General features: G+C 41.5%; 1 protein-coding gene across 1 annotated transcript; it reads right to left on the bottom strand.

The window, feature by feature from the left end:
* Positions 1 to 1119: 1119 nt before the first annotated feature.
* On the bottom strand, positions 1120 to 5256 carry LOC310747452 (olfactory receptor 6C4-like; the record flags this gene model as incomplete). Its single annotated transcript, XM_083581820.1, has 2 exons — positions 1120 to 2091; positions 5200 to 5256. The coding sequence occupies 2 exons, from the start codon at positions 5254 to 5256 to the stop codon at positions 1120 to 1122; spliced, it is 1029 nt and encodes a 342-aa protein (XP_083437946.1).
* Between the last annotated feature and the right edge of the window lie 7664 nt (positions 5257 to 12920).

Here is a 12920-nt window from a genome sequence, read left to right as displayed (position 1 = left end):
CTTAAATTATCAAGCACAAATGTTTCTGTAGATGGATACTTGCAGTTACTGGGGGGATGGCACTGATCAATTTTTTCTTCTATGCTTGGCTCTATGTATCAGTAATTCTGGGAGCTATGCCAAACATATTAAACTATTAGCATGGTAAGGCTCACATTATAGGATATCAATGATACTCCAGCCAAATGAACTGGAAAAATGTTCTCAGATTTAGAAAGTTACAGGTTCACTCATATCAGGGGAAATTCATTTTACTGATTACATGTTACTCTCCCAAAGCCTGGTCTTGATATAACGAAACAGATTTGTTTCCTTTAAAAAATATATATTTGCAAATATAACAATATGACTAGAAGGAAAAAATAGCAGCACCTGACATTGACAATAAGCATATTACACCAATCCTAATATATATAGATTAACATACACAGTCCATGTATCCAGAAAGGTATCTAAACAAGACTGACAATTAAGAGCTTTGTGCTTAATCCTAAGAGGGACAATGAGGTCTTCAGACCACTGTGTAGTAGATGGTGGATGTTTGTCCTTCCAACCTTGAAATATACATCTCTGATCCAGCATAAGAGTTTCCAGAATCTACTTCTGCTGTCCACTTGCATCCTCTCCCCAGGGACGCTGGTGGTACTGTGGTCTAAACTACTGAGCCTCTTGGGCTTGCCAGTCATAAGGTTGGCATTTCAAATCCGTGCAATGGGTTAACTCCCATTGCTTTGTCCCAGTCATTTGCTGTCGAAAGCAATCATTGTGCAATACAGAGTTTAAATTTGTAAAAATTATGTGTCCATCTCACAATAAGCTACAAGTGTATCACAATTACAAAATCTTTCTGTATGCTTCACCAGATCCATGAAGACATCCATCAAATCCATCTACCCGGAATAATGACACAACAACTGAAGAAGTGGAAAAACTGGTAAACAGCTAAACTGCAATTGACATATTAGAACTGAAAGTTTTGGATCAGGAAATCTTAATGATGAATTTGGCATATATAGTTTCCTCAGACATCATCAAACATCCTTGATAATGTCAAATTCTTTCTCAGGACTTCCCCCACGTTTCTGTATCCTTCAATTTCTCTATCAAGTCATTTTGGAGCTATGAAACTCTATTGCTGAATTTTCTGACAGATTTAAGCAGAGCTTCCTTCATCTCTCTGTTTCTCAAACCGTATATGAGGGGGTTGAGCAAGGGAGTCAGGATGGTATAGAACAGAGAAAGGGTTTTGCGTAGTCTTTTCAGTGTTTCTGCTTCAGGGACTATATAGACAAGGAATAATGATCCATAGAAAAGTGTCACCACAATTAGATGAGAAGAGCAAGTGGTGAAGGTCTTCCACTGGGCAGCTTTACACTTAATTTGTAAGACAGTGAAAATAATAAAGGCATAAGATGCCAAAGTTAGTAGGAAAGGGGGACCTGTCCCTATCACTCCTAAAATAAATGTTGCAAGTTTTACGAGCTGAGTATTGTTACAGGAGAGGTTTGCCACTGGATATACATCACAAAAGAAATGATCAATTTCATTGGGCCCACAGAATGTGAGCTTTAGCATAAGCAAAGTGATGATAGTGTTGGTCAACAGGCCACACATCAAAGAAGTGATCACCAGTCGGATGCAGAGTCTACCATTCATAATGGATATGTAGCGCAGAGGTTTGCATATTGATAAATACCGGTCATAGGACATCATTGCCAGAAGGTAGCATTCTGTGGCTGCCAAGAAACCAAAGAGATAGTATTGTGTGATACATCCTTTAATGGATATGGACCTATCCCCAGTAAGAAAACTGGCCAGCATCCTGGGGAGAATGGTTGAAATGTAGCAAGTCTCCAAGAAGGACAGGTTCATGATGAAGAAATACATGGGGGTTTGAAGATGCTGGTCAACCACAACCAGAAAAACAACCAGGAAGTTCATGACTAGAGATAAAACATAGATTGCAAGCAACAATATGAACAGGAGAATTCGCAGTTCAAGTAGGTTGCCAAATCCCAGAAGGATGAATGCTGAAGGACTTGATTGATTTCCTCCCACTGCTGTTTGTTGGTGATGACTGTCAGCATCATTCTAAAACACATTTTTTTAAAAAAAAATTTAGCAAACTAATGTTGTCACATTTGTATTTGTATTTTAAGAGATATCTGCTCCTCCACAATGGCTTTGGGAAGGGAAGATTTGTGGTGGAGAAGCAGCTAGAAAGAAGGTTGCTGGACCTTTTCCTACCTGCTCCTTTCTCATGTTTCCTCCCCCAACCCAATCATGATCGCAGCATCTTGTATTTGAAACCCATGCCATTTCTCTTCCCAATAGTGACAGGAATGGAATCCTGAGAATAAGATCGGGGAATTCCATACATATTATATGAATGGGATATTGCTTTGTATGTTCCCCAATAAAGAAATATAACACAACAGAGAATCTCAGAACTGTAGAGTTGGGAGTTACCTTAAAGTCCACACCCCTAACTAGTATGGAATAATGGATTTATTTATTATTTTGCAAAGGGTGTTTAAGGAGATAACAGAAATCACTGTGTTAAAGCTGACCAAAAGTCCAGAGGTAGCATTATTATCAATTTACGATGGGGCGGAAGGTTCACAGGCTATGAAGGACTTGTTCACAGATTTATTGACAGCTGCATGAGCAAACTGAATATAAAATGGAAGAATGGTATAAAGAGGTGTGGGATACAGTGGTACCTCAGGTTACATACACTTCAGGTTACATATGCTTCAGGTTACAGACTCCGCTAACCCAGAAATAGTGCTTCAGATTAAGAACTTTGCTTCAGGTTGAGAACAGAAATCGCACGGTGCGGCAGCAGCGGGAGGCCCCATTAGCTAAAGTGGTGCTTCAGGTTAAGAACAGTTTCAGGTTAAGAACGGACCACCGGAACGAATTAAGTACGTAACCAGAGGTACCACTGTATAGCTATTAATGATGAATGTGCCATTAAGGAAAGACAGGGAATATGCAGGAGAAATGATTTTAAGGAGATATGGAGGGTGTTTGTATAATTTGTACTGTTAGAACAGAAAGGGGTCAAGCCATTGCAAGAGGTGTTGAATTTTTGGGAGGTTGGATAGTTACAATGGAATGGTCTTGGTGGTGGGGTGCACATTTTTATTCTTATTCATTTATGATTATTACTTCATCAAATAATAATAATAACAATAATTCCACACCCATAACAGTACAGAATACTGGACTAACTTCTGTGATATAACCGTTCTGATGTTTGAAGACACCCATCTCTATTTCCATACATGCCCTTTTTGTGCTGTGCTGATTCTATTATTGGTGTTCAATGCGATTCCTCCTAATATGATTTCTACAGCTGTAGTCTAAAATGGAACTAAATGGGTTAGAGGACATACAATTGTAGCCCTAGTCCAGTGTCTTGTTTCAGCTATACTGAAGCCCAGATGAAGGGCACTGGTATAGGTTAAACACTCCAAGAACCTGATCACATGAAAAGAGCTTGCTGGCCATAGAAAGGGAGGCTGTTCCAAAGGACATCATAGCAAAAATCTGGCGCAGACAATGTGATGTCCAACAGAGGTTTGGGGCTACAATTCTTATCAGCCCTATTTAGAGATGGAGGAGAAAATTGATTTTAATGAGAAACTACCTAATTCAATTTTTTAAAAACACATACACACACAGACACACATGACAAAAACACAACTGTCCTTCAAAGTTCACACTTCTCCATATTTTGCAATATGGTTCTTATACCAAGTAATACAGTATATTAAAAGGAAAGTGTCATGGAAATGCAAAAATGAGCATCTTCATTAAAACTGCATTCATCCCCCCAAAAAAAATATGTTTCTAGAAAAATAATAAAGAAATGTCATGATTAAAATTCACAAATTGCTATGGAAATGTTGAGAACTAAATTTAAGAGTATAAAAATGAAAAACTGAGAGAAACTGAAATGGAAAGACTCATGCATCCCTCCCCCCTGTACATATGGCCAAGGGTCAGGGATAATGGGAGTTGTCCACAATATCTGGAGAGCCCTACATGAGCTATTCCTACACTACAGGAAAATATGAAGGATGAAAGGACCTGAAAGTGAGATTACTGGATACAGTTGAAGGCGATACAGGGAGGATGTGTGTGTGTGTGTGTATTTACTGGTGACTGGACATTTGCCTCCTCCCTTTCCTCTTTACAGAGAACAAAAATATGCCTTTTAAAAAAATGATCCACACAATCTCATCCCTCTCTGGAGTTTTATGCTTAATTCTTCAGGATATTTCAAGTGATTAATGAATGAAATGGGGAAGGGAGAGAGAAAAGTAGCTGAACCAAATACCTTGATTGTTGTAAAAATTATCAATATTTTTATTACACTAGCTTAGGAAACATTCTCCAACCCTGAAGTAAACTACATATAGATTTTGATTTTTCTTCCAGAACAGTCTCACTGAATCAAACAAGGTAACTCCAGATCCTTATTACCTATATTAAGTGAACAGAATTCTGGGTAAAAATCAGCAGCTTGGAAACATCATTGATTGTGAGATTCCAAATGAAGATGAAGAACGTAACTGCCAAAACTACAAACTCAGTTGAGCCAGAACTGAAGTACATTCAAAATATTCAAATGTCATGAAATATTATTTAAACTATGAGTACCTAGCATTGGATTGAGAAATCCAACATGCTATCCCCGGTTGTCTAAAGAGTCTAAAATTTATCTGTCCAGTAAAAGATGGCTTTTCATACATTGTATGCACATTTTCCTAATAAACCTTGTGACTGACCTATAAAGAGGAAGGCAAATTAAGTAAATGCAATTGATCTGAACCAGTGCTTTTTCAGGGGGCACTCAAGGGGATGCTGTACCAGCACCTCTTTTGTTGTTGATAAAAAAGTGTGAAACTTACAGTAACAATTTCAGGGTGAGTACCGGCACCTATTTTTCTAGAAAAAATAGCACTCTATTTTGGAAGAATCTAAACAGAAATCAGATCAGACTTACTCAACCCACCTTCCACAGTTCACCATGAAATTGATAAGAGTTGCCATATGAGTTTGAAATGGTTTCTGTACATACCTGATAGAAATATGGTGCCTATAAACCATATTAAATTCTCATGAAATAAAAAAGAAACACCCTGTTCCAAGGATAGCACATGGGGATGAGAAACTATGTATATTTACCTCCAAAATTATTGTGTTTCTAGATGGAATCTCTGATGTGTTCAGCTCAGTTTCCATTCTTAGGACGCACAGCTCTCTTCTGATTCCTTATGGTGCTCCCAAGTTTTGTTCCAGGTAGATGCTGTGGAGTCTTGCTCCAATCTTGCTCCCATCCACTAACAAAATATCAACGTGCACTTATTAAAGTTCAAATGTTCAAGAAGTCTGGCTTCCATTTAGTAGCAAAATATCAGTAGGTACACTTATTTAGACACAGTTAAATAATCAAATACAAGTCTTCTGTCACTAGATGTTTGCAGTGACTGGGAGAAATCACTAAGCAGTTTCTGCCTGTGTTTGGCTACCTATATTTGTTATTCTGGGAGTTATGCCAAGTGTCTTAAACTATTAGCATTAGCTGTTAAACTACTATCTCACATAATGGGATGTCAATACTGCAGACAAAGGGGGGGGGGAGTTCTCAAACAGGGAAAGTTAGATGCTCACTCATGTCAATGAGAATTCTATACGATATGATATTGTGATGGGATGATGAGCTGCTTGTGCGTGAAATCCCTAGTCCCTCAGAGTTTGGCTATGTACGCAAACCTCTGTCTGTAACGGAGCTCCTAAGCATGGCTCCGTCAGTCGCTGGTAGGATCCGACAGTGGGCGTTTACGGAATTTCTTCCAGCATAAAAGCTCCTTAACGGAAACCCGCCTTCTGGACTCTCGGCGTGACAGTTTCCGGCGAGGAGTGGGTGTCCCTATAGGAGGTCCTGAAGCCTCCCCACTGTTTTCGCTGGAAGTGTCTCTGAGCCATCCCCCCGACTCACTTTCCCTAGGAGCTCCTTCCCTCCCCCTGCTGGTTCCTTCCTCAGCTGATAAGTCTCTCTCAACCTCTGGGAGTCCCTTCACCTCCTGTTCTCCCGATGGCAGTTCCCTGACAGATATCTTTATTGTCATTGTCTCATGCAGAACAATGAAATTGAAAAACTACATAAAATATTCAAAAACCCCTAAAAACTCTGAAACCCCATTTTAAAATACACTATACTATAGAGACCCTTTATGCTGCGTTTAGAACCTGAATTGCATTTGCATAGAAATTGTTTCTCAGGCGGCTAGTCCTGGCCTTTATAACCCTATACCTTCTTCCAGAAGGCAGAAGCTGAAAGAGATCATTTCTGGGGTGCGTACTATCCTGTGCTATCTCTGCCACCTTCTTATGGCACCTGAGAGCATAGATTTGATCTAGGGTGGGAAGAGTGCACCCAATTATTCTCTCTGCAGTCTTTACAACCCTGGACAGCATTGTTTTTTCCCTGGCCGTGCAGCTCCCAAACCACACACACAGACCATAAGTTAATACACTCTCCACAGTGCAATGGTAAAATGCCATCAACAGGTCCTTTGAGAGATTATTTTTCCAGAGGATTCTCAGGATTCTCTACCCTCTTCCAAACCCATGTCTATTTAATTAATGGCACCAAACTGATATTAACATACACACACACTGTCTCAACAGGATGAACAAGAATAGCCAAGCTATACCCACCGAGACTTTAATTTTCAAGTGTAGGAGTAAAAATAAACAAATAAAAGAAATAAAGTTGGATCATGATGTCCTTGTGGAAAAAGATATCATACCTGAGAGCTGGATCCATTGCCATATTTAGAGTAGTCCCATTGGAATCAACGGAACTTATTTACTGATCTTATAATCTTTACACTAAGGATTGTGCCCAAACTGCTTTATTGAGAGCAAACTCTAACAGGCATTAGGCATGAGAAAAGACTGGATTTCTTAACATTACTGAATGGGTCTATTCTAATCATGACTAATGCATTCTCTGCATTCTGAATTAAGTGAACTTTTAAGGACATTTCTAAATGAAGCATGTTAAATTAATCTAAACTGGAAGGTACCAAATTAATGAATGACAGTAGTATAGAAGCTGTCAGGGTATGAGTAGTCATAATCAGTTCCCTTTCCCCCAGCAGTATACACAGCTAGCAGATGAAGTAGCGTTGATTAAAGTTACTCCAGGATAGAGCTATCGTTGTGTAATCCTCTGCCTTTTAAAGAGGAATTGTGATCTCATCAAGGGTACACACTGAGTAGCACAGGAACCAGCTCCTAAGTGCCGAGGTCCCTTCACCTCCCCTAAAATATTTGAGGGGCCCAGGCCACCCAAATAAATGGGTATTGCCACTCAAATAGTGTGTGTGTGCTGCATCATGTCATCGATCATGTGGGCCAGGGCTTACCTGGATCCCGCTCCCATATTTTATTCAATTTGGCACCCCTGCTGAGTAGTTCCCCCCAATCACCACCTGTCTCTTCTCTGGACTGAGCCTCAGTTTATTCACCTTTTCCCGGAGCAAATGGAAGCCTTGATCTAATGTCATTGGTAGACAGTTGGAGCAGAACTGGGGAAATAATAATACCCTGTGCATGTGTGATGACATTCCAAACTGTCTCAGAGCATTCCTAGGTGAGCTTTCATTGCCTTGAGAGTACTATGACGAAGTTCATAAATACTGAGCTGATTTCAAATCAAGTCATGGGGCATTGTCTATCACTAAAACAAACAAACAAACAAACAAACAAACAAACAAACAAACAAACAAGCAAACAAAATGAGAAATGCATGATTTTAACCCAGATTCTCATTTTGCGAAATCATAAATGTGGCACTGCCAATATACTTTTGAAAATAAACATCACAGCAAAAAGCCTGCTATTTTTCCATTATTGTTTATAAAATCAATCCGGGCATAAACTGAACACTATATGAAGCTGCTGCTGTCAAGCAGGAAGTTTGAACACTAGAGGGCAGCTAAAGGCAATCAATTTATGTATATAAATCAAATGTCTTAAAACAGGTATTTTGTTATGATTTTGTTTTTAAAACATACACCCCACACCAGTGGCAGAGCATATGGCTGTGCTACCCAGGATGGGCGTGCTCCCAAGGGGGGTGGGGCACGCTCCTGAGGGGGGCACAGTGCGCTCCCGAGGGGCATGAGGTGTGGAGGGTGCCCTCCCAGGTGCGGGATATCCACTTGGGTGCATGGAGTGGCATGCACATTCTGTAGCCGGGGGCGGAGCAAGCCGCCCACGGGGGCAGAGCCAGCTGCTGATGTTAGACATTCAGCGCACCGCCGGCCTGCGACTCCCAAGCCTCCCCCAAGCTGTCAAAATGAAGGGGCACAAAGCGGCGCAGCTCCCTCCCTTACCCTGACTGCTCGGGGTAGGCCTGGGAGTCGCGGGCTGGTGGCGCGCCAAATGTCACCCCCTCAGCGAAGACACCCGGGGCAATCCATCCCCACCGCACCCCCTTCCTCCGTCCCTGCCCCACACAACTGAACTTGAAACCAGAAGGCTGTAAAATTCCAGTCATATGTTTCATCCAGACAGTAAAGCAATTCCATGAAGCAATAATTAATACAAGAATCCCCTTAGGGTTTAGGAAGTCAGTTGCAAGATAAATGGTCCCCGCCCCCAGATAGCCAATCTGCAGCAAAGTCCCACAGGATCACTTATTTTAAGAGAGAAGCATCTACACCCATAAATATTATCACTAACAGTTCTGTGTAAATGTGGCTGTTCCAGCTTGCTCAGAGCCTATTGTGTTTCCTTAATTTTTTTACTACAGGTTTTGAATCCTGGAATATCACTGTGCATCAAAGAGATTGGTTGAAGGCAAGTGCTCATCCCATATGATGCTATTCTTTTGTTAGTGAGGTACCATATTTCAAGAGTTTTTCTAAACAATAGTTTGTTTTTACCAGTGTTAGGATAGGTCAGTTTTGGTTTCTCTTCTTTCCAGTTGTATGTGAAGTTCTGTTAATGCAAACGCATGGTTCAAACTACCTTTGTGGATGTTTCTGGAAAGACCATGACAAGTTAAATAATTAATTTATTTTACTAATCCTTCACGGCTTTCTCTCACCCATTAGATCAATGTAAAGTTCGAGGAAGAAATACATACAGAGGATCCTATCTTGAGGGAGTTGACTCTGGTGGCAGATGCTGTGGGGGGCACTCCCCGTTCCCCCTGAGTTCCCCTAGTTAGCCTCCTGTCCTTTGGTACATTGGAGGATGCCCCATCAGGAATGCTGAAATAAGATTCTGGGGAATGGCTTTATTTTGGCTCACGTATCATTCTGGAATGTGTAAGACAGTGTCAGGGAATGGTCTGAAGATGACGACTGGGGAATGCATTCTATGGCAGACCAGCTTCTCTCCAATGGAGAGTTGGATGGGGAAGAGTGGTCCCCATTGTCCACAGTGTGTTCAGAAGCAGAGAGAGAGAGAAGCTGAACAGCTTAGGGAGGGGTTACCCAGTTGCGAGATAATGACAAGAGAAACAGAAGGGAGGGGACAGCTAGTCAAGACATCACTGGAGAGTGTGGGGGACTCCCCCCTCACCACGGACTCAGAGGTCCAAACGTATTAGAGAGCAAAGGAGTCAGAAGGAGGGAGGAACTTCCCTTTGGCACCTAAAATGCTGCGGAAGTTGGAATAATAATAATAATAATAATAATAATAATAATAATAATAATAATAATAATTTATTATTTATACCCCGCCCATCTGGCTGGGCCTCCCCAGCCACTCTGGGCGGCTTCCATAGAAACCAAAAATACAGTAAAATATCACACGTTAAAAACTTCCCTGAACAGGGCTGCCTTAAGATGTCTTCTGAATGTCAGGTAGTTGTTTATCGCTTTGACATCTGCTGGAAGGGCATTCCACAGGGCGGGCGCCACTACCGAGAAGGCCCTCTGCCTGGTTCCCTGTAGCTTTGCTTCTCGCAATGAGGGAACTGCCAGAAGGCCCTCAGCGCTGGACCTCAGTGTCCGGGCAGAATGATGGGGGTGGAGACGCTCCTTCAGGTATACTGGATCCTCCGAAGGAGGATTTAGAATAGCCAACTGCCCTCCTTGCGGAGAGCTGTGTATTTGTGCTTGCAACATGATATAAATATATCAACTGCTTGTTAATTCTTATCTGTGAAGTTACAGAAGGGAGGAGAGGACTCTCCATGCCTGACAGCAAGGTAGAATCACCTTGAAATGCAATCTGAATTGAATTGCTCTCCCACCTCTACATTTAGTCAGGAAGACAAATGGGGAGAAATGGCAACTGCCTTCCCAAATCCACCCAGTTCATCAAAATATTTCTATATCAAACTCCCCTTTTCATTCACTACTCCAACTGGAAAAACAAAGCTCAGCTCATTTTTGGACAAAGATACTTGTGATGTGTTTTTGCTTAGCATTGCAGCATTCATATTGCCTTAGGCTGAAATCCTGCACACACTTGCTTGGGAAAGTGCTTTGTTCCAGTGATAACAGTGGGGTGAATGTCTGACTAAGCATGCTTGGCATTTATTAACTGATTGATTTTAGAAAAACTATACTCCACCCTTCCAAAGCATTTGCATTGCCTGGGGGGTGGGGTGGGGGGCTTACACCACTTTAAAGCAACAGCAGTAAAAATAGAAGCAGACTCTGCACTGCAAATTCTAAAATGAGTGTTACTCAGATAAGAAACCATGAATAATAAAAACACAGTTGTTCATGCATGTCACAAAGGCATAGCTTGCAGTGGCCAGGTCTCATTTTCTCAGGAATGTGCAGAGCTGGTGCATGAACCTAGGACAAGAAAAGACCACAGCTGCTTTCTGAGCATCCAGATGCTTAACCACAAGGTGCCATAGTGATAGCAAGAAGCACCACCCTCGTTCTGAATTGCCGTTATGATGATGCTACTGTTACGATAATGAAGCAATGCTGCTGCAAAGTCCTAGCTTGAAATGTAAACATGATGGGAATGTTGGGACTGTTCGTGGGAAAAAGAGGGACAGTCATTTCACAGTGCGAAGCACCGGAATTAGCTCAGAGTGAAATATGAGCTCTTCCGTTTATTCCTGTCCGGGATGTACAGGAAGTGTTTGAAACAACACTGCTGGAGTTTGGAGAGAGCAGTCATGTTTTTTGTAACGCTGCAAAGGCAGAAATAAAAGCATGTAGATACGTTTCTGTCTATCTCTTTCCCCTGCCTGGGGGGGGCAGGGGAAGAGGGGGTGTGTTCTTCTCACGTTTGAGAAGAATCGCCGATCGAGACCTTGCCTGCGCCTGCTGGGGAATGCAGCCAGGGAGGTCAACAGGGAATCAAGCCGGGTGCCTGGGACTGCTGCCAGCTTCTCATGAGAAGGGCTTGAATTTCCCAACAGCTACGTGGTGGTACTTCGGGACAGGTTTTAATAGGTTGGACTGTAATATGAGGATTGTAATCATATTGAAAGCTGCAACAGAGATGGTATGCAAAATCTGTCTCACATACTATAATCCACTAAACTTTGCTTGAGCTACTCCTATTACAAAACAGCTTCCGAGTGCTGCTGATATTAAGGGGGGGTGGTGGTTAAAACTTGATGGAAGTCTTTATATCAAAATTCATCTTCTTCTGCTTTTATTTTCTAGGGTTGATGTGACCTGCAGTTGATTAAATCAATGTGGAACACAGAGAAGGAAAACCAGACAGTTATCACAGAATTCATTCTCTTGGGATTTGGGGATCTCCCTGAGCTTCAGCCCCATCTTTTTGTACTGTTCCTAGTGATTTACATTGTGACAATAACTGGGAATCTCCTTATCCTTTTGCTAGTTGTGTCTGATCAACACCTCCACACCCCCATGTACTTCTTCCTGGCTTGTCTCTGAGTGTGTGACTGACCTTGACAGACTCTGACTCTGATTTTGAATGTGTAACTGACCTTGGCTTTTATTTGGAGGTTATGGCTGATGGGAAAGACAAATTAGAGTCTCAACAAGCAACCAGATCTGGGAAAGTATTGCGTACAGATATTGGACTGCAAAGGAGAGGTTCGGTACCCAGCTCCTCTGGTTTGCCAACAACAACCCCATTGGCACAATCTAAACCTAAAGGTATGGCTGCTGCTGATGCCTTGGCTCAGGCTCTGAGTAAAATAAATGAGTCTTTGGACAAAATAAGTAGGCAACTTGCCGAGGCATCGAATAAAATTGATCAGAACACCACAAGTATTAATCAAAACACCACAAGTATCAATAATTTGGGTCAGAAAGTAAATATTAATACTGAGACTATCCAGAGATTAGTTCAGGAATCATCTTCAATACGAAAGACAGCTGATGAAGCAAAAGAAATTGCAACCTACACAGCCACTGTGGTAGAAGAGAAGATACCACCAATACATAGACAACTACAGGATCACAAATCAACTCTTTCTATGTTTGAACTGAGAGAGAAACAGACAAATTTAAGGGTCAGGGCGGTCCCTGAATTGGAGAAGAATAATTTGATTGAATTCCTTACAAAGGAATTTGCAGACTTTTGGAATCCAGATTTAGAGAAGGACAGTTTCAAGATAGTGAGTGCTTTCAGACTTGGGAAAGGAGGGAGAAAGAACAAAGTAAGAGACTGTCTGATTACCCTTCGAACAAAAGAGGAGAGAGATAAAATTTTGAGTTTGCACTTTCAGAAAACCTTGGTAATACATCAGTCAAGAGTGGAATTATTCAAGGATATTCCGAAACATCTTCTGGACCTTAGGTCCAATTATAAAGACTTGACTGCTCTGCTGAGAAGTAACGGAATCCTCTTTAGGTGGGAATTCCCTCAAGGTCTGTCTTTCAGTTATAAAGGCAAGAAGATAAGAATAAAATCAGAGGACGACAAAACAAAAT

This window comes from Podarcis filfolensis (assembly GCF_964270895.1).
Source record: "Podarcis filfolensis genome assembly, chromosome: 13".
NCBI lineage: Eukaryota > Metazoa > Chordata > Lepidosauria > Squamata > Lacertidae > Podarcis > Podarcis filfolensis.
Note: the sequence above shows the minus strand (reverse complement) of the source record. Positions and strands in the feature narration are given on the sequence as shown.